The sequence below is a fragment of the Myotis nattereri genome (assembly GCF_964212035.1).
Source record: "Myotis nattereri genome assembly, chromosome: 18".
In the NCBI taxonomy this organism is placed as follows: domain Eukaryota; kingdom Metazoa; phylum Chordata; class Mammalia; order Chiroptera; family Vespertilionidae; genus Myotis; species Myotis nattereri.
The window spans coordinates 33,496,630-33,519,448 of NC_138093.1; the positions used below are offsets into that span (position 1 = coordinate 33,496,630).

General features: G+C 45.1%; 1 protein-coding gene across 5 annotated transcripts in view; it reads left to right on the plus strand.

Moving 5' to 3' along the window:
* Nucleotides 1–22,819, plus strand: part of EIF2D (eukaryotic translation initiation factor 2D) — a 40,648-nt gene that overhangs the window by 5,883 nt on the left and 11,946 nt on the right. For 2 of the 5 annotated variants that reach the window (XR_013997191.1, XM_081112800.1), the window contains exons 1-7: nucleotides 12,679–12,744; nucleotides 13,885–14,075; nucleotides 15,345–15,428; nucleotides 15,935–16,025; nucleotides 18,666–18,773; nucleotides 20,392–20,648; nucleotides 21,100–21,217. Coding sequence is in view for 4 of the 5 variants with exons in the window: in XM_081112800.1 (XP_080968926.1) it covers nucleotides 12,689–12,744; nucleotides 13,885–14,075; nucleotides 15,345–15,428; nucleotides 15,935–16,025; nucleotides 18,666–18,773; nucleotides 20,392–20,648; nucleotides 21,100–21,217 (905 nt within the window). In the remaining variant the exon portion in view is untranslated. Of the gene's footprint in view, nucleotides 1–12,555; nucleotides 12,745–13,884; nucleotides 14,076–15,344; nucleotides 15,429–15,934; nucleotides 16,026–18,665; nucleotides 18,774–20,391; nucleotides 20,649–21,099; nucleotides 21,218–22,819 lie in introns of those variants that run through there. The other 3 variants (XM_081112799.1, XM_081112802.1, XM_081112801.1) reach the window with 3 other exon arrangements.

Sequence of the window (22,819 nt, forward strand, 5' to 3'; positions counted from 1 at the left end):
TAGTTTTATTTTTTTGCATGTATCTGTCCAATTTTCCCAACACCATTTATTGAAGAGACTCTCTTGACTCTATGGTATGATCTTGCCTCTTTTGTCAAATATTAATTAAGTGTAATGGCTTGGGTCGATTTCTGGGTTCTCTGTTCTGTTCCATTGATCTATATGCTTGTTCTTGTGCCAGTACTAGGTTGTTTTGATTATGGTGGCTTTGTAGTATAACTTGAAAACTGGTATTGTGATTTCTCCAGCTTTGTTTTCTTTTTTTAATTAAATCTTTATTGTTTAGTTTATTATAGTTGTTCCTCTTTTTTCCCCCCATAGCTCCCCTCCACCCGGTTCCCACCCCACCCTCTGCCCTTACCCGCCCCCGCCACTGTCCTCATCTATAGGTGTACAATTTTTGTCCAGTATCTTCCCCCACCCCCCACACCCCTTTCCCCCCCAAGAATAGTCAGTCCACTCCCTTTCTATGCCCCTGATTCTATTATATTCACCAGTTTTATTCTGTTCATCAGATTATTTATTCACTTGATTTTTAGATTCACTTGTTGATAGATGTGTATTTGTTGTTCATAATTTTTATCTTTACCTTTTTCTTCTTCTTCTTCTTCCTCTTCTTAAAGGATACCTTTCAGCATTTCATATAATACTGGTTTGGTGGTGGTGAACTCCTTTAGCTTTTTCTTATCTGTGAAGCTCTTTATCTGACCTTCAATTCTGAATGATAGCTTTGCTGGATAAAGTAATCTTGGTTGTAGGTTCTTGGTATTCATCACTTTGAATATTTCTTGCCACTCCCTTCTGGCCTGCATAGTTTCTGTTGAGAAATCAGCTGACAGTCGTATGGGTACTCCCTTATAGGTAACTGACTGTTTTTCTCTTGCTGCTTTTAAGGCTCTCTCTTTGTCTTTTGCTCTTGGCATTTTATTATGATGTGTCTTGGTGTGGTCCTCTTTGGATTCCTTTTGTTTGGGGTTCTCTGCGCTTCCTGGACTTCTAAGTCTATTTCTTTCACCAGGTAGGGGAAGTTTTCTGTCATTATTTCTTCAAATAGGTTTTCAATATCTTGCTCTCTCTCTTCTTCTGGCACCCCTATAATTCAGATGTTGGTACGCTTGAAGTTGTCCGAGAGGCTCCTTATACTATCTTCATATTTTTGGATTCTTTTTTCTTTTTGTTTTTCTGGTGGGTGTTTTTTGCTTCTTCGTATTTCAAATCTTTGACTTGATTCTTGCAATCCTCTAGTCTGTTGTTGGAACTCTGTATAATATTCTTTATTTCAGTCAGTGTATGCTTAATTTTCAGTTGGTCCTTTTTCATAACCTCGAGGGTCTCACTAAATTTATCAGCAGTTTCTGGAAAATTCTTGAAAAACCTTAAAAGTGTGGTTTTGAACTCTATATCCAGTAGTTTGCTTTCCTCCATTTCTGTCATTTGTGACCTGTTTCTTTGTCTCCGCATTTTTTATGCTTCCCTGTGTTGATAGAGTGGCTTTCTGTGCTAGGTGTCCTATAGGGCCCAGTGGCTCAGCCTCCCCAATTACCTGAGGTGGACACTCTTGGTGCACCCCTTTGTGGGCTTTGTGCACAGTCTTGTTGTAGTTAAGCCTTGATTGTTGTAGGTATCACTGGGAGGAATTGACCTCCAGGCCAATTGGCTGTGAGAATCAGCTGTGTCTACAGTGGGAGAACTTCTGTGCTGGAGACACCCTTCTGGGACAAGACTTGCTTCAGTGGGGCTTTGGTGCTCATTGAGTCTGCCCCCTGAGTGTGTCCCTTATGGATCTGAGGAGTTGTAATCTGGGTGGTCCCACTCTGACCACTGGGTACACTGGCTCTTCGATCTCTAAGGAGGTGCTAATTTAGCCTGAGCAGGAGCTATGGAGAGATCTGCAGATTCCTCTTCTTTGTTTGGAGTTTGGAGGTGCCCAGATGAGGCCCAGCTGTGAAGCAATGCAAGCTGCTGTGGGGCTTTGGGCCTTCTTTTGGAAGCTCTGGGTCTCTCTGACCCAGCTGCAGTTTGTTAGGTAATTTTCAGATTGCAAAGAGCCAGGCCTTTCATATGCAAAAGCCTCTGCGCACAGCTTGGGTGGGGCAGGGTCTCTGGGGATGAACAGGGTGGAGCAAGCAGCTATGGCTGCTCCTCAGTCCTACCCTAAGAGGCCTTGCATCTCAGGGTCCCGGTAATCACTGCAAGTACCTCTGAGAGAAAGCTGCCCTCGAGTTCTGACCGATGCCAGACAGTCCAGTTTCTCCCCGTATGAGTGTATGAGTCTGGGTCCCCAGAGACTCACCCGGAACTGGAGTTCAGAGCAGTTGGTAGCTTGAGACTCCCTCCTGATTGAAAAAGACAACCGTGTCCTCAGTTGCCAGCCCTTTCCACATGCGCCATGTCCTCAGTTGCCAGCCCTTTCCACGTACGTGTTTGTACCTCTGCACTTTACTTCCGCACCTCCTCTGAATCTCAGTGTGCTTTTCTCCTTCCTTTTAGTTGTAGACTTTCCACTCAGCCAGCCTTCCTGTGGTTCTGGATGATGTCTGTTTTGTCTTTTAGTTGTATTTTTGAAGTGGTTGTGAGAGGCAGCAATTTCCGGTGTTTACCTATGCCGCCATCTTGATTTCCCTTCCAACTTTGTTTTTCTTTCTCAAAATTGCTGCAGCTATTTGGGGTCTTTTTTGATTCCATATAAATTTTTGGAGTGTTTGTTCTAGCTCTGTGAAATATGTTGTTGGTATTTTAATAGGGATTGCATTGAATTTGTAGGTTGCCTTGGGTAGTATGGACATTTTAATGATGTTGATTCTACCAATCCATGAACACAGTATATTCTTCCACTTGTTTATATCTTCTTCTATCTCTTTTTTCAGTGCCCTGTAGTTTTCCATGTACAGGTCTTTTGCCTCCTTGGTTAAGTTTATTCCTAAGTATCTTAATTTTTTTGTTGCAATGATAAAAGGGATTGTTTGTTTAGTTTCTCTTTCTGAGAATTCATTATCTCTCTATATAAAACCCTAATATGCAAATAGACCAAATGGTGGAACAACCAAACAACCAGTCGCTATGACGTGCGCTGACCAGCAGGGGGCACATGCAGAACATGGCGGGCGTCAGCTGCAGGCAGTAGAGCATGAAACATGGCTGGCATTGGCCGTGGCGGGATGGTGGAGCAGGTGAGCTGGGGCACCAGATCAAGATGGGGCACCGGTCACTGTCATCAGGGCGAGCCTCTGTTGGTTACTGAAAATTCTTTGCTCCCACACACTGTGGTCCTGCCCCAGTGCTTGCACCCCGCTGCCAGCGCCAGCCCTGATCGCTTGGTGCCATCGGGGTGTGAGCGGCAGCTGCTGGCCCCAATTGCCTCTCAGGGCTTCTCCACCTTCCCCTGCTCCTGAGAGGTGATCAGGTCTGGCAGTGCCTCTCACACCTGCTGCTGGTGCTGGCCCCGCTCTCACCTGCTGCCGGCACTGGTCCCGATTGCTCGGTGCTGTCAGCAGGTATGAGCAGTGGCTGCCAGTCCCAGTCACCCCTGAGGGCTTCTAGACCTCCCCCTGCTCCTGAGGGGCAATCGGGGCAGTAGCCTCTGCTCACACCCACTGACAGCACCGGCCCTGCTCTCACCCGCTGCTGGCACTGGCCCCAATCTCTCTGTGCTATCAGCAAGTCGGAGTGGTGGTGGCGGGAGCTGGGCTGCCGGCAGACAGGGGACCATGGGTTGCGGTGGGAGGGGCTGGGCAGGGTATGGAGGATGGGCTGAGACCTGCCCCTGTGCCCATCACAGCCTCACGGCCCACAGTTCCTTTCAAGGTGCACAAATTCGTGCACTGGGCCCCTAGTTGGTGTATAAAAATGCCATCAATTTCTAGGTATTCATTTTGTATCCTGTTATATTGCCAAATTCCTTTATTAAATCTAGTAGTTTTTTGGTGGAGTCTTTAAGGTTTTCTATGTATAATATCATGCCATCTGTGAATAATGAGAGCTTTACTTCCTCCTTTCCAATTTGGATGCCTTTTATTTCTTCTTGTCTGATCGCTGTGGCTAGGATTTCCAATACTATGTTGAATAAGAGTGGTGAAAGCGGACATCCCTGTCTTGTTCCTGTTCTTAGGAGAAATGGTTTAATTTTTGCCCATTGAGTATGATGTTGGCTGTATGTTTGTCATATATGGCCTTTATCATGTTGAGATATGCTCCCTCTATTCCCACTTTCCTGAGGGTTTTTATCAAAAATGGGTGTTGGAGTTTGTCTAATGCTTTTTCTGCATCTATTGATATGAGTGATTTTTTTTTAAACATATTTTATTGATTTTTTTACAGAGAGGAAGAGAGAGAGATAGAGTTAGAAACATTGATGAGAGACAAACATCGATCAGCTGCCTCCTGCACACCCCCAACTGGGGATGTGCCCACAACCAAGGTACATGCCCTTGACCGGAATTGAACCCGGGACCCCTCAGTTCGCAGGCTGACGCTCCATCCACTGGGCCAAACCGACTAGGGCTTGATATGAGTGATTTTTGTTTTTCCATTTGTTTATGTGATGCATCACATTTATTGATTTGTGAATATTGTACCAGTCTTGTATCCCTGGAATAAATCCCACTTAGTCATGGTGTATGACCTTTTTAATATACTGCTGGATGCGATTTGCTAATATTTTGTTGAGGATTTTAGCATCTGTGTTCATCAGGGATATTGGCCTACAGTTCTCTTTCTTTGTAGTGTCTTTATCTGGTTTTGGAATTAGGATAATGCTGGCCTCATAAAAAGAGTTTGGAAGTGTTACTTCCTCTTGGATTTTCTGAAATAGTTTGAGGAGTATAGGTGTTAGTTCTTCTTTGAATGTTTGGTAAAACTCCTCAGTGAAGCTGTCCGGACTTGGGCTTTTGTGTGCCGGGAGTTTCTTGACTACTGCTTCTATTTCATCAGTTGTTATTGGCCTATTCAGGTTTTCTGATTCCTCCTGATTCAGTTTTGTGAGATTTTATTTTTCTAGGAATTTGCCCATTTCATCCATATTGTCCAGCTTGTTGGCATATAGTTGTTCATAGTATTTTCTTACAATCCTTTGTATTTCTGTGGTATCAGTGGTTACTTCTCCACTTTTGTTTCTGATTCAATTTATTTGGGTCCTCTCTTTTTTTCTTGATGAGTCTGGGTAATGGTTTATCAATTCTGTTTATCCTTTCAAAGAACCAGCTCTTGGTTTCATTGATTTTTTTGTGTTTTTTTTTTTTTTTAGTCTCTATAATTTATTTCTGCTCTAATCTTTATTATTTCCTTCCTTCTACTTACTCTGGGCTTTTCTTATTGTTCTCTTTCTAGTTCTTTAATTTGTAGAGTTAGAAAGTTTAATGCTGATTTTTCTTGTTATTTTGAGGCATGCCTGTAGTGCTATGAACTTCCCTCTCAGGATGCTTTTGATGTGTCCCCAGAGATGTTGGGTTGTGTGTTCATTTTCATTTATTTCCAGGAAGTTTTTTATTTCTTTCTTGATCTCATTGGTAACCCATTCATTGTTTAATAACATGCTATTTAGCCTCCATGTGTTTGTATGTTTTGGGGTGTTTTTATTGTAGTTGATTTCTAGTTTCATTCCACTGAGATCTGAGAAGATGCTTGATATGATTTCAATCTTCTTGAACTTGTAGAGACTTGTTTTGTGTCCTAAGATGTGGTCTATCTTTGTAAATGATCCATGTGCACTTGAGAAGAATGTATGTTCTGTTGCTTTTGGGGTGAAATGTTCTATTAATGTCAATTAAATCCATCTGATCCAGTGTGTCCTTTAGAGTCACGGTTTCCTTGTTAAGTTTTTGTCTGGAAGATCTATCCAGTGAAGTCAGTGGGGTGTTAAAATCCCCTACTATGACTGTATTGTTGTCCATCTCTCCGTTAAAGTCCTCTAGAGCAGCAGTTCTCAAACTGTGGGTCGTGACCCCTTTGGGGATCGAACGACCCTTTCACAGGGGTCGCCTAAGACCATTGGAAAACACATATATAATTGCATATTGTTTTTGTGATTAATCACTATGCTTTAATTATGTTCAATTTATAACAATGAAAATACATCCTGCATATCAGATATTTACATTATGATTCATAACAGTAGCAAAATTACAGTTATGAAGTAGCAACGAAAATAATTTTATGGTTGGGGGTCACCACAACATGAGGAACTGTATTAAAGGGTCGCGGCATTAGGAAGGTTGAGAACCACTGCTCTAGAGGTTTTTTTTTTTTTATATATATATTTAGATGTTCCTATATTGGGTGCATATATGTTTACTGGGGTTATATCCTCGTGTTGGATCGATCCCTTATGTGGTGACCTTTGTTGTCTTGTGATGGTCTTCATTTTAAAGTTTATTTTGTTGGATATGTGTATTGCTACTTCAGCTATTTTTTCCTATTTGTATGGAAAATTATTTTCCATCCCTTCATTCTCTTCCTGTGTGTGTCTTTTGTTTTGATGTGGGTCTCTTGTAGACAGTATATAGTTGGGTCATTTTTGTATCCATTTAGCTACCCTATGCCTTTTGATTGGAGCATTTAATCCATTTACATTTAGGGTTATTATTGATAGGTCCTTATTTATTGCCATTTTAATTCTGTGTGCCTAGGTTTCTCTCTGTTTCTTCTTCTCATTACAGCAATCCCTTTTAACATTTCTTGTAATGCTGGCTTGATTGTGATGTACCCCTTTATCCTTTTTTTGTCTGGGAAGCTCTTTATTTGACCATCTATTTTGAATGATAGCCTTGCTGGATATAGTGATCTTGGTCTTAGATCCTTGCTTTCCATTACCTTCAGTACTTCATGCCATTCCCTTCTGGCCTGTAGAGTTTCTGATGAGAAATCAGGTATCAACCTTATGGGAACTCCTTTGTAGGTAACAGTTTGCTTTTATCTTGCTGCATTTAAGATTCTCTCTTTGTCTTTAATTTTTGGCATTTTATTTATTTATTTATTTTTAAAAATTATTTATTGCTTAAAGTATTACAAAGAGTATTACATATAATTTTTGGCATTTTAATTATGATGTGTCTGGGCATGGGACTGTTTGGATTCTTCTTGCTTGGGGTTCTCTTTGCCTCCTGAACTTGTATGACTTTTTCCTTTACCAGGTTAGGGAAGTTTTCTGCCATTATTTCTTCAAACACCGTCTCTATCCATTTTTCCCTTTCTGCCTCTTTTGGCACACCTGCTATTCTAATATTGGTATGTTTCATATTGTCCCACAGCTCCCATAAGCTGTCCTCCTGTTTTTAATTGGTTTTTATTTTTGGTTCTCTGATTGATATTTTCAACTCTGTCTTCTAATTCACTGATTCGTTCCTCAGCTTCTCCTGATCTGCTATGTATTCCTTCCATTGTGTTCTCTATTTGTGTTATGTCATTCTTTATCTCAGCCTGTTCTTTTTTCATAGTTACTATATCTTTTTTCATGCTGTTGAGCATCTTTACCATCATTACTCTGAACTCTTTCAGATAAATTTCTTATCTTTGCTTCATTTATCTCTTCTTCTGGAGAATTCTCTTTTTTCTTTCATTTAGGGTTTGTTTCTTTGTCTCCTCATTTTGGCTGTCTGGGTTTGTGACTATGTGTTAGTTAGATCCTCTACACCTCTCAATCTGGTGCAGGACAGTGCCAAACACTGTTTTCTGAATAGTTAGGTCAGGCAAAGACACAAAGCCTCCAGAGAAGCCTCTGCCTACAGACTGATAGGATTCGGACTTGAATTGCCCCAGGCAGTCATTCAAAGATGTGGCAGAGGCTTTTTCAACAGGGTGGGGCAGTTGCTTCTGCCTGGAGGCTAATTGTTATCTTTAGTCTCTCAAGTGGCTTCAGGGCAAGGTGTTTTCCAATAGCGTGTGTCAACTGTCTTCCCCCCACGCAAGGCAAATAAATGTATGGGAAAGATGTCCTCCACTGTGTGAGGGAATGACTCAGCACAGGAAACTGGGGGTGTCTGCCTTCTGAGCTCTAACCCCTGAGTCCCCAATCCTGGCTTTTGCTCACAAAGCTCCAGTGCACTCCGCCCTCCCTTTGCTGGAGTATAAATTGAGTGGTTCCACAGGGAATTTTGTGCATTGGCCCTTTAAGAGGGTACCTGAGTTTTCAGCCATCACTCCCTGGCAGACAGCAACCCCTGCTTTTCACAGCCAGATGTGATGTGGTACCCTTCTCAGTTCTGGTGTTTTCTGCTGGGTGCAGGGGCGGGGGGCACGGGCAGCTTGGGGATTCAATCCCAGAGTTCTCAGTGGAAACTTCCCCACCCCCATCCCACCACAGCTGAGATATCTCTCTGGAACTTCAGTTGCTATCTGTGGGCACCCGGCAGCCCTTTCGCGCCTCCACCCCTCCTACTAGTCTCTGTGCAGTCTCCACTTTTGGTCCTTGGGAATCAGGGTTCTCTACTGCGAGTCTTCTGTTGATTATTCAGGAAGTTTTTCTGTATTTTAGTTGTAATTCCAGTTTGTTCCTGGGAGCATCCAGTTACTCTGCTGCCATTTTTAATCTCCTAGGCTGGTTTTTATAGCCCATAGTTGCAGGGACTTCTGTTCCCAGCTCTGAAAGCCTGGGCTGGGGGGCTGGTGTGGGGCTGAGACCCCCTTGCCCCTCACAGGCAGCCTTTGCAGAGACAATCTCCCTCTCAGTTAAAAAAAATGGCACACGTGGGTGATGGACCATCCAGTTCTGCACCTCTGCCCCTCCTACCAGTCTCAATGTGCTTTCGTCTTTACTTCTCTAGTTGTAGGACTTCCATTCAGCCAACTTTCAGGTGGTTCTGAGTGATGGTGGTTCTGCATTTTAGTTGTAATTTTGATGTGATTGTCGGAAATGGCCTGTATAGGCTTTTACCTACACCACCATCTTGGTTCTCTAGGGGCTCCACTGATATTTCTGTTGTGGCTGTTGTTCACCCACCAGGTCTGGAATTCACTAGAGTAGACCTTGGAGACCAAGTCCTACTGGACCTTGGAAACCCACCTAGCCTATTCTATTCATGGCACCTGGGCCAAGGAAATCAGTTCTCTATCACCTACTATACAAGTATTGCAAGTATCAAGAAACACACACACAACAGCCCTGGCCCGGTGGCTCAGTTGGTTGGAGTGTCATCCCTGTACAACAAAAGGTTGCAGGTTTGATCCATGGTCAGGGTGTGTATGGGAGACAATTGATCAATGTCTCTCTCTCTCTCTCTCTCTCTCTCTCTCTCTCTCTCTCTCTCATATCAATGGAAACATATCCTCAGGTATGGATAAAAAACAAAATGAAATAAAAAACCATTATAGCTGCTTAAAGAAAATGCATTATGAAGGTTTATAAATGTATACATTTATGTATTATAAATGTATTATAAAAGTGAAGGATCCCGTCACTCGTGGAGTTTTCCCAGAGTCCGTTAGGTTCTGAGAGTCACCAGTGACAGGTTTCTGCCACAGGCTGTGGAGAACATCTTTACCTCAAACCAGTCCTTCCGGAATAACTATAACTTTCTGAGATGTGGAGGTTTTACTTCTGAGCAGCTATGTGATCTTTTTCTGCCCAATTGCTAGTGTCTGAGGGCTCCTACTGGCCTCATCTGGGATCCTCCAGATTTATTAGCTTTTGGAAGTGTGAGTTGGGGAGGCTGTGAAGAAGAAAGGAGATTAAAAAACCTAGAAGAATATTTAGTTTGACCAGTCCTAAGAAGAGAGAAAGGACAAGAGGACATCTTACTCACAAAGAAAGTCTTCACCCTCCTCAACAGTGTGTAGCTCGGATCTCCCTGGGTGTGTGGCAGGAAGGCTAGGACGTGGGTGCCTCTGTTCTTACATGGGGTGCCCTGGTCTCTGCTGGCCCCACCCCAGCCAGGAAGACCAGGCAGTGCTGAGTTGGACATGGTGACACTCTGGCCTTCTTCTGAGAGTCAGCCTTGAGGTTTGGTTTTGCAAGAGCAAGACCTTTACCTAATGTGTCCCCCTTTTATATTATGGGTTCAGTAGCATCTCCCCATTTATAAAAGAGTCACAGATTTCCTGGCACAGGGTTTTTCTGATTAAAGCTCTTCCCTTCCCTAGACCTCTCCAACTTTGCAATAGTCAAACATCTTAGGCTTTTCAATTTTTGTTGGATGTAAAATACAGAATAGGTAGTATAGTCAACTAGAGGCCCGGTGCACAGAATTCGTGCACTGGGGGCAGGGGAGGGGGGTCCCTCAGCCCGGCTTGTGCCCTCTCGCAGTCTGGGAGTCCTCGGGGGCTGTCTGACTGATGGCTTAAGCCATCAGTCAGACATCCATAGAGCTGCTGTGGAGGCGGGAGTGAACTGACCATCAGGGGGCAGCTCCTGCATTGAGCATCTGCCCCCCTGGTGGTCAGTGCGCATCGTAGCGACCGGTCGTTCCGCCTGTTCAATCAATTTGCATATTAGCCTTTTATTATATAAGATAGGATAATAGTGTAATACCTGTGTATGGTGCCAGGTGGGTAGTAGACTAATTAGGGGATCACTTCATAAGTTATATAAACATCTAATCATTATGCTCTACACCTGAAACTAATATAATATTGAATGTCAACTGTAATTGAAAAATAAAAAAAGGCTTAAACAAAATTCCAATTTTTGCATGGTAAGCAAAATAGCTAGTGGTGGATAATTTTCTGGGAGAAGAGTTGGACTGCATATAGCTATGATTCCATCACAGTGACATGAACAAATTGGCTATTTCAGGATGCACTGGGACAGAGAAATGCTTGGGTTTCTTTATTAGTTTCCATGGCTGCATAACAAACCATCCCCAAGCTCCACAGCTTACAACAACAATAATTACTTACTATCTTATGGTTTCTATGGATCAGGTACTCAGACAAGGCATAGTGAAATGGCTAGTGTCTGCTCCCTGATAGCTGGGGCCTCAGCTGGAAGACTTGAAAGCTTTTGTGGGGTCAGGCAGCTTACTCAGAGCTGGAGGGAGCCTTCTCCCCGCCACCCCCCACCACCAGTGTGGCCAGGTGAGGGTACAAGGGGCAGGGCTCTGTGGTGCTACCCTCCTCTGGACTCCTCTGACTTTGTCTTGTGGCTGCAGTGCTTCAGAATAAGAGCTTGGTGGGTGAGAGTGCAGGGGGAGCCTGAGCTGGGTCTGGCCCCTCTGCTGTATTAGGGGCCCTTCCAGGAATGGTGGAGGGCAGACACTGTGCAGGGCCTAATCTTTGGGCAGTCAATGTGGAATTCTCCTTTGTGCAACTCTGTCAGCTAATAAAGCAATTAGGATTTTTTTTCTCTTGGTGGATGGACATTCTGTGCTGAAGTTTTCACATGAAAAATTTAATTTAGTAGGGCCAGTACCCCAGGTGTTTAAATCCTTGCCTCCAGAGACACCTCCCCCAAGCTGTCCCTCAGGGAAACCCAAACCCTCACCTCTGTCTGAGACTGATTTTTTCATCTATTATTAACTATTTATTGTTAACTTGCAAAGCCCTGTGCAACATCTTACATGTTAACTCAGTTGTTTCTCATGGGAGCTCTATTAGGTGGCTATGGCATCCACATGTCACAGAAGGCAAGAGTTTCAGAAAGAATAAGCCATTGGTCCATGATCACAACTGCAAGGGCCAAACCATCAGTTGATCCTAATCTATCTCACAGATTTTTAAAAATAAGCAATATGAGTTAATAAACTCATAAGTAACATAATTACTTTGGAAACAAAACTCTCCAAATAATGCCTGAACCCAAAAGTTAAAATACAAATAGCCCAAAATACTTTAAAATAATACATTTGAAAATCATTTGTAGTTTTTTTTCTCGTAACATGAAGGGCAAGTCTGGGACAAGAGTGGATTCCCACCCTAACCGGTTTGGCTCAGTGGATAGAGCGCCGGCCTGCGGACTCAAGTGTCCCGGGTTCGATTCTGGTCAAGGGCATGTACCTTGGTTGTGGGCACATCCCCAGTGGGGAGTGTGCAGGAGGCAGCTGATCGATGTTATTCTCTCATCGATGTTTCTAACTCTCTATCCCTCTCCCTTCCTCTCTGTAAAAAATCAATAAAATATATTTTTTTAAAAAAAGAGTGTATTCCCTGTTGTTGTTATCACCTCATAATAGTAACTTCTAGAAATTTTCTCATAACATAGTAGAAAATCTGGGAGAAAATCCTAGCTGAGGCCTTTAGTGTGCAATAAAATGAAAAGATTTAATAAACAAAAGCCCTTAAGAAAAGCATTCAAGAGGTCTGCAAGTTTAATAAAATACCAGCGTTCAATTAATTTTGTGGAATTGAACTAAATTGAATGGAACGGGAGCTGGCACACTTCGAGGCCGATGAAGTGGAGATGAATAGCAATCTCTGTTGGGGCGGGTAACTACAGACTTGCTGGCTCCGGCAGTATGCAGTATGCGTGTGCGCAGGCGCAGAATCACAGAGGGGGCGTGGCGCGGGGAGGGGCGTGCAGGCGTCCGCCCCGCCTTCCCCGCCGCCCCGCCCGGTTTCTGTTCTGGGCCCTGCCACTAGGGGCGGCCGCGAAGCTGCGTGGCCGCGGTTTCCAGCCGGGCCCATATCCCAGCTGGGCTCCTTTCCCGGCCAGGCCCCAGCATGGCTGCGCCCAGGGCTGCGGGGTGGGAAGACGCCGCCGTGCTCTCGTTTTCCTGACAGCCTCTGGCTTCCGTGCTCGACTTCTCAGGCCACTCCAGCAAACATGTTTGCCAAGGCCTTTCGGGTCAGGTCCAACACGGCCATCAAGGGATCGGACAGGTGAGGGGGAGAAGGGGCCTGCTCCGCCCATGAGGGCACCCAAGTACCTCTCAGCCCGGTTTGGTCCAGAGCCCTCTTTGGGATGGATCAGCCGGCCCGGGTGCAGGCCGCGGGGTACACCCGGGAAAGGGACTCCAGGGGGGAAGTGTGGGTTAGACACATTTTGACGGTGAAGATGGAGGCCTCATATATCTCCTAGGACCTAGGCTGTCTTTTTGGATATTCTAGTGAGTTTAAAAGAAAACATAATTCAGTCAGCGCTTATAAAATGCAGCCTACGGTGTGGAGGATGCAAAACTGAAGGAGTGCGGAGTCCCTGTCCTCCGAAGAGCTAGAGACCCGGGCGCAGAGAGCTGCAGGTGCACAAGCAGAAGTGCCCGGTGCTTCTGGCCGGAGCGGCGGATGCAGGGGACGGGGGAGGATCGCCCGGCGCGGATGGGAAGAACCAGATCTGCCCAGTGTCGCAGATGCAGATGGCACGCTGGCGCTTCCGGAGCCAGTGTTGTGTGGTTGCTATTCTTGGTGCCCTGGTGTAGTGATTCATCCTACGCTGGCAGGTTCGCCCAGCGCGTACGAGCAGGGAGTGGGTCCCAGAGCTGGGCAGGGCGTCAGGAGGCAGGGCTGAGTGTCCAAGTTCAGGCTTACTTGGGATGCTCACTGGGTCTTGTTTTGTTTTGTTTTTTTTTGTTTTCTTTCTTTGTAAAACGGAAAGATTTGCCCAGGAGCATGTGGAAATAGATGAGACATTGGTGTGAAACAGACCAGGATGTTTTGGAAGCGTGTGCGAGAATACAGCATTATAAATTACAGTCTTTCCTTGGCCCTCGTGATTTTTTTAAAAAATATATTTCATTGATTTTTTACAGAGAGGAAGGGAGAGGGATAGAGAGTTAGGAACATCGATGAGAGAGAAACATCGATCAGCTGCCTCCTGCACACCCCCCACTGGGGATGTGCCCGCAACCCAGGTACATGCCCTTGACCGGAATCGAACCCAGGGCCCTTCAGTCCGCAGGCCGACGTGCTATCCACTGAGCCAAACCGGTTAGGGCGGCCCTCGTGATTTTATAGTACGTCCTCAGTATTTATTAAAGTCCACCCAGACAGCGTTCATCCCAAGCATTGGTGTGCTTTCTGCAGGAGAAAGCTTCGAGCTGACGTGACAGCTGCTTTCCCCGCCCTGGGGACCGACCAGGCCTCCGAGTTGGTGCCTGGGAAGGAAGAGCTCAGCATCGTGAAGCTCTATGCTCACAGAGGGGATGCCGTGACCGTGTACGTGAGTGGTGGTAACCCCGTCCTATTTGAACTGGAGAAAAATCTGTACCCGACAGGTATGGCAGTCGGATGGGGATGGCCATCATTATAGCCCTTGCCTAGTATCTGTTTCTCCTTATGTCTTCCAGTAACCTGTCTTTCTTAAACAAGTTGAAAATCTCCCAGTACCATCCCTAAAGATTTTTTTGGACCTAATATCCCTAGAATTGGGTCTTTCAAGAGCAGAAACTTCTATATGAGGGAGAAAAAAAAAAGAGTTAACACAGAAAAAGAGTAGTTGCCAAGGGAAATTCTGAGATAAAGTGTATAGTAGGTTACTCAGGGATGGAGCAGAGGTCTTGAAAACAGGTGAATCTCAGAGCATGCATGTTTCTTAAAGCTACCTCTAGCAGGATTTTCGTAAAGTACCGAAGAGATACTATTGTAGGAAAGAAGCTAGATTAATTTAAACTACATGCTGGCTGGCTTGGTGATGTACTTCAGTCGTGAAGATACCTCACTGGGAGTCTTTCTTAGGCTCTGCCTGGCTCTCAGGATTCTGTGCTTCTCTCTTTGTCACAGTTCTGAGACTCTGTTCTTTTTTGTTTTCTTTTTTTTTTTTTAATATATTTTTATTGATTTCAGAGAGGAAGGGAGAGGGAGAGAGAGAGAAACATCAATGATGAGAATCATTGATCGGCTGCCTCCTGCATGCCCCCTACTGGGGATTGAGCCCACAACCCAGACATGTGCCCTTGACTGGAATCAAACCCGAGACCATCAGTCCACAAGCCAAACCAGCTAGGGCCTTTTTTGTTCTCCATAGCTACTGACACCTACTTTGGCACTTGAGGCTTTCTTCCTCGGAGCTTGGCTGAGACAGTGCAATGCAGTCTCCTTAGGCCACGCCTACCCGACCCCACTTTGCTGCTGTACAACTGCAGGCCCTTTCTGATCTAGGGTTTTATGGCTAATCACCATGGAAACAGAATAAAAATAATAAACATGGGGAAGTTCAGCATTTCTTCAGCTGGTGCCCTGTTCTTACATTACTTGCTTCTGAGGTAATAAATGGAATCCTGTTGGGTCTGTGTCCCCACTTTTATCTACTGTGGTCATTTGCTGCTGCTGCAGTCCAGGTGGAACAATAGGTGCCTCCAAATCTCAAGTGACATCCAGTTTCTTAAGTCTCTGCCTCCTTCAGGAATGAAATCTCTTTGGCAACTTTCTCTATAGCTTTTGCTTTATCTGTATCCTAACTAAACCACCCTTAATGTTTGACTTTGCCAATTCCCCAGGGGGTTGACTTTGGCAGTTCAGTGTTTTGTGGGTCTGTTTTTGGACAGTGTACACCCTGTGGTCATATCCTGATCTTCTACCAGCCTTCACAACATGGCCTCTGGTGCTCGAAAAACTGGTGGGGGGAGCAGGTAAGAGGATTTTCCTATGTTCTGGCTCTTGGCTGAAACCTACTTAGGAAGGGCAACTATTTTAAGAAATGTGTACCTGTTTCCTATATTCATGCATATGTTTGAAACATGGATTTTATCCACCATGTGTATTGTGGCTCTCGCTTGGCTGCTTCCATGAGCCCTTTGGGCCTCTGACCCTTTTGTAAAGTTTAAATAAGATAAGTGCTGTGACGGTACCTTGGGAGCTGCCATATGCTATACTGTAAGCCAATAGGCTGAACTTGGGAGACTAGGATAAGAGACTCTGGAGCTGGAACCTCAGCTTGGTGCTTCCATATGACCACTAGCCCCTGGCCCCCAAAGGGAACAGGTCTGCTATTCAGGTTGCCATTTTTATTTTTCATTATGAATAATGTAGTTAATAATTACATTAATGTTTGTTGAGTGAATAAATAAATGATGAAGTTAAAACGTGGAATTAGATGGAGGCAAAACATAGATTGTGATGCTTTTGTTTGCTGCAGATTTGATGCTGCCGGGAATAGTGGTGCCCCCTGCTGGTCTGCCTCAGGTACAGAAGGGTGACCTCTGTGCCATTGTCTTGGTGGGAAACAGGTATTGTGCCAGCCAGCTGTGCCTTTGGGGAAAAAATTAGGTAAAATTTGGGAGGGGGTTGGCGAATGACAACTTTCAAAGCATATGGATAAAGGATTAAGAGAAAAAAACAGGTTCTTCTAGAAGACAGTGAATGGTAATGAGATATGTGAGATACCCACACATCTGGGGCCAGTGTATTTGCCACTGATGCTTCTGTTTTTTTTCCTAAATAATTTTATTTTATTTTTAAAACATTTTAATACATATTTTTTATTTCAGAGAGGACGGGAGAGAGATAGAAAAATCAGTGATGAGAGAGAATTATTGATTGGCTTCCTCCTGCATACTCCCTACTGGGGGGATCGAGCCCACAACTAGGGCATGTGCCCTTGGCTGGAATCGAACCTGGACCCTTTAGTTCCAAGGCCAACACTATCCACTGAGCCAAACCAGCTAGGACTCCTAAATAATTTTATATTTACAGAAGAGTTGCAAAGATAGTACAGGGTTCTGCTATACCCAGCTTCCTGTAATGATAACATTTTATATAACCACAGTATAGTTATCAACACTAAGGAATTAACATTGGTACAATACCATTAACACAATTACAAACTTTATTCCAGTTTTCCCACTGATGTCTTTTTTTCTCTTCAAGGATTCAATCAGAATAGCACAGTGCATTTCGTTGTCATGTCTTCTTAGCTTCCTGTCTGTGACATTTTCTTGGTCTTTCCTTATCTTTCATGAAGTCCATACTTTTTCCCCATCATCATCATCTTTTAATTATTTCAATAGCTTTGTTGAAATGTAGTTTACATATTATAAATTAACCTGTTTCAAATGTACAATTCAGTGCTCTTTAATATACTTACAGCATTGTTCAGCCATCACAACCCTGCATCTTTTTAAAAATAATATAGCAAGTAATGATAAGAACAATTCTAAAAAATCAAAAATCCCTGTATCTCATAATCCTTTTCTCCTAGGAGTAACCATCATCATGTTGATGCATATCTTTGCCAACCTTCTTCAATGCATATATACATGTGCATATAAAAATGTATGATTTAGGGTATGATGTTTAAAAATACAAACAGACAGAATTGTACTTTATTTATATTGTTTTCACTTAAGATAGTGTGGGCATTTCCCGTGTAAGCAAGCCCAGGTATGCTGACTCCTCTTACCTACTCTGTGATGATGGGAGAGGCCCTCTCCTAATGGACATTCTGGTGTCTCCAATTTGTCTCTATCAAAAACAGTATCTTGCTGATGCCTCTAGGAATACCAGTGCCAGTATTTTTCTAAAGTAGCTACCATCGCCCTCCAAAAAAGCTGTATCGGTTTTCACTCCCACCTATGGGTGTGATTTCCCTACATTCTCACCAGCTCTGGATATGACGGGTCACTTTCTTTTGTGTCATCTTGAGTGAAAAATGACATCTCATTATTTTACTCCTCACTTCTCTGACAAGGACCAGGTCAGTGTTTCAATAATCTTATTTTTGCTACTGATATTCTCCAATTTGCCTTGAACCTTTTGGAGCCACGCACCTAGAAATGCTTCCTTCCCTGTTTACCTGTAGCAAAACTTGCAGTTGAAAAGACGGGCAGTGTCATTGTTTTTCCCCTCTGGTATTCTATAGAAGAAAGGGGGAAACTCCATAAATAAGGATTTGGCCTGCTCAGCTTGGCCTTTAGAATGCATATGGGATGAAGCTTGGGGGTCGTTTGTGGCAGATTAAAGGTACAAAGAAGTTAAAACTACAAGTTATGTTTGAGACTGAAGTTCCTGAGTTACTGACCCATGGGCTGGAAAGACCCCTCTTTTAGGAGCTGGGAAAGAAGCCAGATTCAAAGTGTCTGAAGCAATAACTGACCTGTGGGCCCAGGAAGTAGAGCTGCTAAGTTAGCAAACATTTCTTCAAGTTCAGGTGTTGGGAACTCCGCTCTTGAATCTTCTTGCTTGGGCCCAGGTGACCTTACCCCACAGCTCCCCAGCTGGTCACTGATTCTTACAAGCAGTGTGTGAGCAGTGCGTGCGTAACACTGGGATGACGGAGATTTCCCATTTGGGCCTTGGAAGTTTTTGTAGTTGCTATAAATGTGATGGTTTTTGACATTCTGGACACACCCAGTTCTTAGATAGATAGTTACACAGAGCAAATCCCGTTATAAAGAGTCAACTCAGAAGGAACCTCTTTAGTTGGTGCCACTATTTATCTCTTCTCCCTTCCTTATGATATCCTTCAACCTAACCATGGCTTATGAATGGCCTCTTTTCTGACTTCGGTATAGGATGGCTATGCTTTCTTTAAGGTAGGGAAGTAATTTATATTTTTGAAATTAAAGAAAGGGAACTTTAAATATCCTCTCATGGGCTTAATGGCCTGCCTGGGTTTAATTCATATTGGAAATAAAACAAAAAGTGTCAACATCAGCAGAGGAATTGCTTAAAAGAAGGGGACTATTTGGTCAAGGGATTTTTGAAAGTCATATTTCTAGGCGATCTGAAGAAAATTGAGATTTCTGTGATCCTAGTGGGTGCTTTAGATTTGCAGCCGTGGTGCTTTTAGCACGTGTGTGGGAAGGGGTCCTGCTGTGCTCTCCTGGAGGACACTCCCTGATCCTTGTCTCTGGCCTTCTCCTTCTCAGGGCCCCTGTGGCCATCGGAGTGGCTGCCATGTCCACATCTGAGATGCTGACTTCAGGCCTGAAGGGAAGGGGCTTCTCTGTGCTCCACACCTACGAGGACCACTTGTGGTGGGTCTGCTGTTTTTTTTCTGTTTTACAGGTAGCTGCATGGGTGGGGAGAGCATGGGGCCTGGATTCAGAAGTGAGGGTTTTGGTCCCTGCCGTATCCTTAGGCAAGTTGCTGACCCCAGACATTAATTTCTTCGTTAAATGTGGAGAAATATATGTATACTTATATTTTTTTGCCTGTATGGAGAAGAAATTAGACTCTGACTATTTTCTAGGTGGATTATAGAATCCTAGGCTTTGAATACGGCCTTAGGGATTGTCTGCTCCTCCCCTCAATGCAGTTATAATCTTTATTTTTATAGCTCTGGTCCATCTGGCCTTGTCTGCCATGCACATTTAGGCATCTTTTGGCCCTATGACAAGTGCTCAGAAATTCTCACTTCTGAATCCAAATCTAAGCAGAGCAGATCTTTAGGCACCAGGTGATGATGACGATGATGTTGTTCAGGTTCCACATTCCAATCTCCAGGATGGAAGTTACGCTTTCTCATTGTAACAGTTGCTTTGTGGAGACATGTACGAGTCTATTTTCTGGTTATTTTTTTTGTCACTTTACCAAAACAGTAAATAGTGCTTTTCTCAAAAGCATTATGCCTGGTCTTTTGGCCAAGTGTTGTGGCCTGCTGGTATAGATTCATCTTTACTTTCTTGCCCCTCCCTTAGAGTTGCTCCTTTTACGAATATTCACTGAGCCCTGCTTTGCTGGGGTACAGCCTCATCAGCCGTTTCGCAGACATTTGCGAGCTGCTCACTGGTGTTCTGGCTGCACCTTGCAGTCAGTGTCATGCTAAGTTGTTCTATCAGCAGCTCCTCAGCCCCCGCTCCCTCCCCCCTTTTAAAAATACTTCTGCTATCGACCTGATCAGAGAATCCTAACCATACACTCTGGCCTCACTAGTCACCAATAAGCCTTGCTGCAGCTGTTAGTTAAAATGTAGTTTGATTTACATAATTTTGGGTAAGAACAAGCTTGGCGCTTCTACTTTTCTGTGCTCTGCTGTTTGGCATCACTCATTTTTCTCTTTTCCTAAGGCTCCACTCCCCTGACTAGAGCGACATTGGACCTCTGGGAGGGGAGGGCTTAGTGGCATAGCCCCTTTTTAATCCCTGCTCTGCAAGCTCGATTGCATTCTGCTTTAACAGAGCAGGTGGCTTTGCAGTCCTTGAGCGTTGCAGGTGTTTGTACTTGGTTATATCCTGGGAGCCGTGGGTCTTTGTATTTCACCAAACCAGTCCTACAGATGCATTGCAATCTTAATTTTGTTCTTTAATTCAAAATAGTTTTATTTTTAACTCATATGAATAGAATACTTTTGGGGGTTCTCTTTAATTATTTTTTCTTTAGTTTTTTTCTGTCCCCAGATGTCTGTTAATAATATTATTATTCCTTTGAGATAGAGAGGAGTCAAGAATTATTCTCCCCATTTCAGAGATGAGGAAACTGAGGCATGTGACATTTCTGATCACAGAACTGGAAATAGATTTGATAAGAAACTCCAGGTTCTCTGTCCTCTCCTGGACACCCCACCCCAGCCTGTAGCTCTTACTCTCTCTGGCTGACCCCTGACCCAGGCTGGAAAGTGCTGGGCTTGGTGTTTCTGACATGAGTTTTTTCCAGGCGATCTGGAGACAAGTCCTCTCCACCTTTCATTGCCCCACTGACCCTGGATCCCCCAGATGTCAGTGAAGAGAAGGGGTCTGTCCAGGCAGGCCCCGCCCTGCAGGATGACATGAGGCGCCTTACCCTGGAGGGGAAGGAGGAGGAGAATGGGGAAGATCAGCAGATGTGTGGGGAGAAGACCCTACCAGAAGCCTCAGAAGACCCTGGCGTCGGGGGCCTGAACCCAAACCCCGCAGACAGCAAGACCCTCCAAGGTATGACGCTGGGAGTGGGAGGCCATCCTCCCAGTTAGGAGCCTGAAGCGCTCCACTCCCCTGACTAGAGGGACACTGGGCTCTGGGAGGGGAGGGCACGTCCTTATTGCTGTTGAGGCGGCGCAACAGCTTTTTGACATCTCGCCTGGAGTCTTCCCCGCACAAGTCAGGCTTCCCTGGGGCCAGTCTGCCCTGGCATTTGGACTGTTGCCGGCCTCAGAGCCCTGTAAGGTTTCTTTCCGTCAGAAGCGTTGGCTCCTGGCTGGGTGGACTTTGTGCTTAACCCCTTCTCTGGGCTCAGCCCTCTTCAAAGGCTCTGCTCCAGCGAATCTGGGAGCTTCGGAACCTGGGGATGGATTCCGTGGGTAAAGTGGGGTACTGTGGAGCTGGGCGGGGAGTGCCAGGCGTCTGGATCCCCCAGGAAGGATAAGGTTCTGTCTTCTCCTTGCAGAGCAAATGGATGAACTGCTACAGCAATGTTTCCTGCATGCTTTGAAGTGCCGAATCAAAAAGACCGACCTCCCTCTACTCACTAGCACTTTCCTCGGGAGCCACGTGTTCTCCTGCTGGTACGGAAGGCATGTGTGGGTGGGCGGTGGCCAGGCACAGTCTCTGCCTGATTCCTTGGTGGTGGGACAGGACAGGGCTGATGGGGCATTGGTTGAAGGACACATGGTGGGAAGAGTGGAGTACAGGGTTGATGTGGTAAATAAAGTAGGTCCTAAGTTTTAAAACTTAAATTTTAGCCAGCGAAAGGATGCTGAGGAAAGGAACAAGGACGTCAGGGCACTGCGCTCTGTGGTGCTCCTGGCAGCACGTCCTGTCCAGGAGGAGTCCCGAGCGGCCTCTGTCAGGAGGCTTCTTCTGGAACCCCTCACCCTCCTGAGAAGTGGGTGGGCTGGGTTAGATTGTATCGGGAGGAAGGATCAGTGTGATCCCCACCCCTCCTCCAACCACCAGCCACCTGGAGAGGGAGTATCACTTGGGGACAGGACCTGAGCTTTGAAGACAGAGCCATCTGAGCTCAAATGGCAGCTCCACAGGGAGTGGGAGCAGGAGAGCTTGAACTCGGCTCTGGGCTTCTCTGAGCCCTCGTTTCGAGCACAGCCTGCCCTGGCTGGTGTGGCTCAGTTGGTTGGACATCATCCTGTGCACCGAAAGGTTGCTGGTTCGATTCTCAGCCCAGTTTGTGGGCTTGATCCCTAGTAGGAGGTGTGCTGGAGGCAACTGATCGATGTTCCACTCTCACATCGATGCTTCTCTCTCTCCCTTTCTCTCTCTCTAAAAATTAGTAAAGCCGAAACCGGTTTGGCTCAGTGGATAGAGCGTCAGCCTGCGGACTGAAGGGTCCCAGGTTCGATTCCGGTCAAGGGCATGTACCTGGGTTGCGGGCACATCCCCAGTGGGAGATGTGCAGAAGGCAGCTGATTGATGTTTCTCTCTCATCGATGTTTCTAACTATCTCTCTCCCTTCCTCCCTGTAAAAAATCAATAAAATATAAAAAAATAAAAATAAAAATAAAAATTAGTAAAAATAAAATCTTAAAAAAAAAGATGAAATAGCCTGACATTTAGTAAGCACTTAACCAACAACATGTCAGCAGGTTTGCTTATTGAGTTTGACCCTGAGACTGACCTCTTTTTTGTAAAGGCTTTCCTAGACAAGAGTGGGGTCTGGAGTGTGTGGCAGGCATTTGGTCATTGGCCCTGACTTTGCTGGTGGCAGGTAACTGAGGGACCCTGGAATGTGCTCCAGATAGAGCTTCCTAACCTGGTGGTTTCTGGAAGGGCTCCCTGGGATCGCAGTGCTGGTGTGTGGCGCATGTGGAGAGAAGATGGAAGCTCTGGGGGAGCGTTCATTAGGGGCTGCCCCTGTGAACTAGTAGCCCTAGGGCAGGAATCGGCAAACATTTCTGTAGAAACAGATAGTAAACATTCCAGGCTTTCAGGCCGTGCAGTCTCTGTTGCAACCATTCCACTCTGGGCTGTGGCACAAAGGCCAAGGCCGTGGAGTCAGCAGATGGGTGGGCGTGGCCTGCAGGATCTAGTTTGCGGAGTCCTGCTCTAGGCCCACTTACCGCCACGAGCTCGGTGTTGGAAAGGCTCACCTTGAGGTGGAACTTCTGAGGCCTCAGAAAGTTGTCTAGTTTCAGAGGAATCTAAAGCTCTAT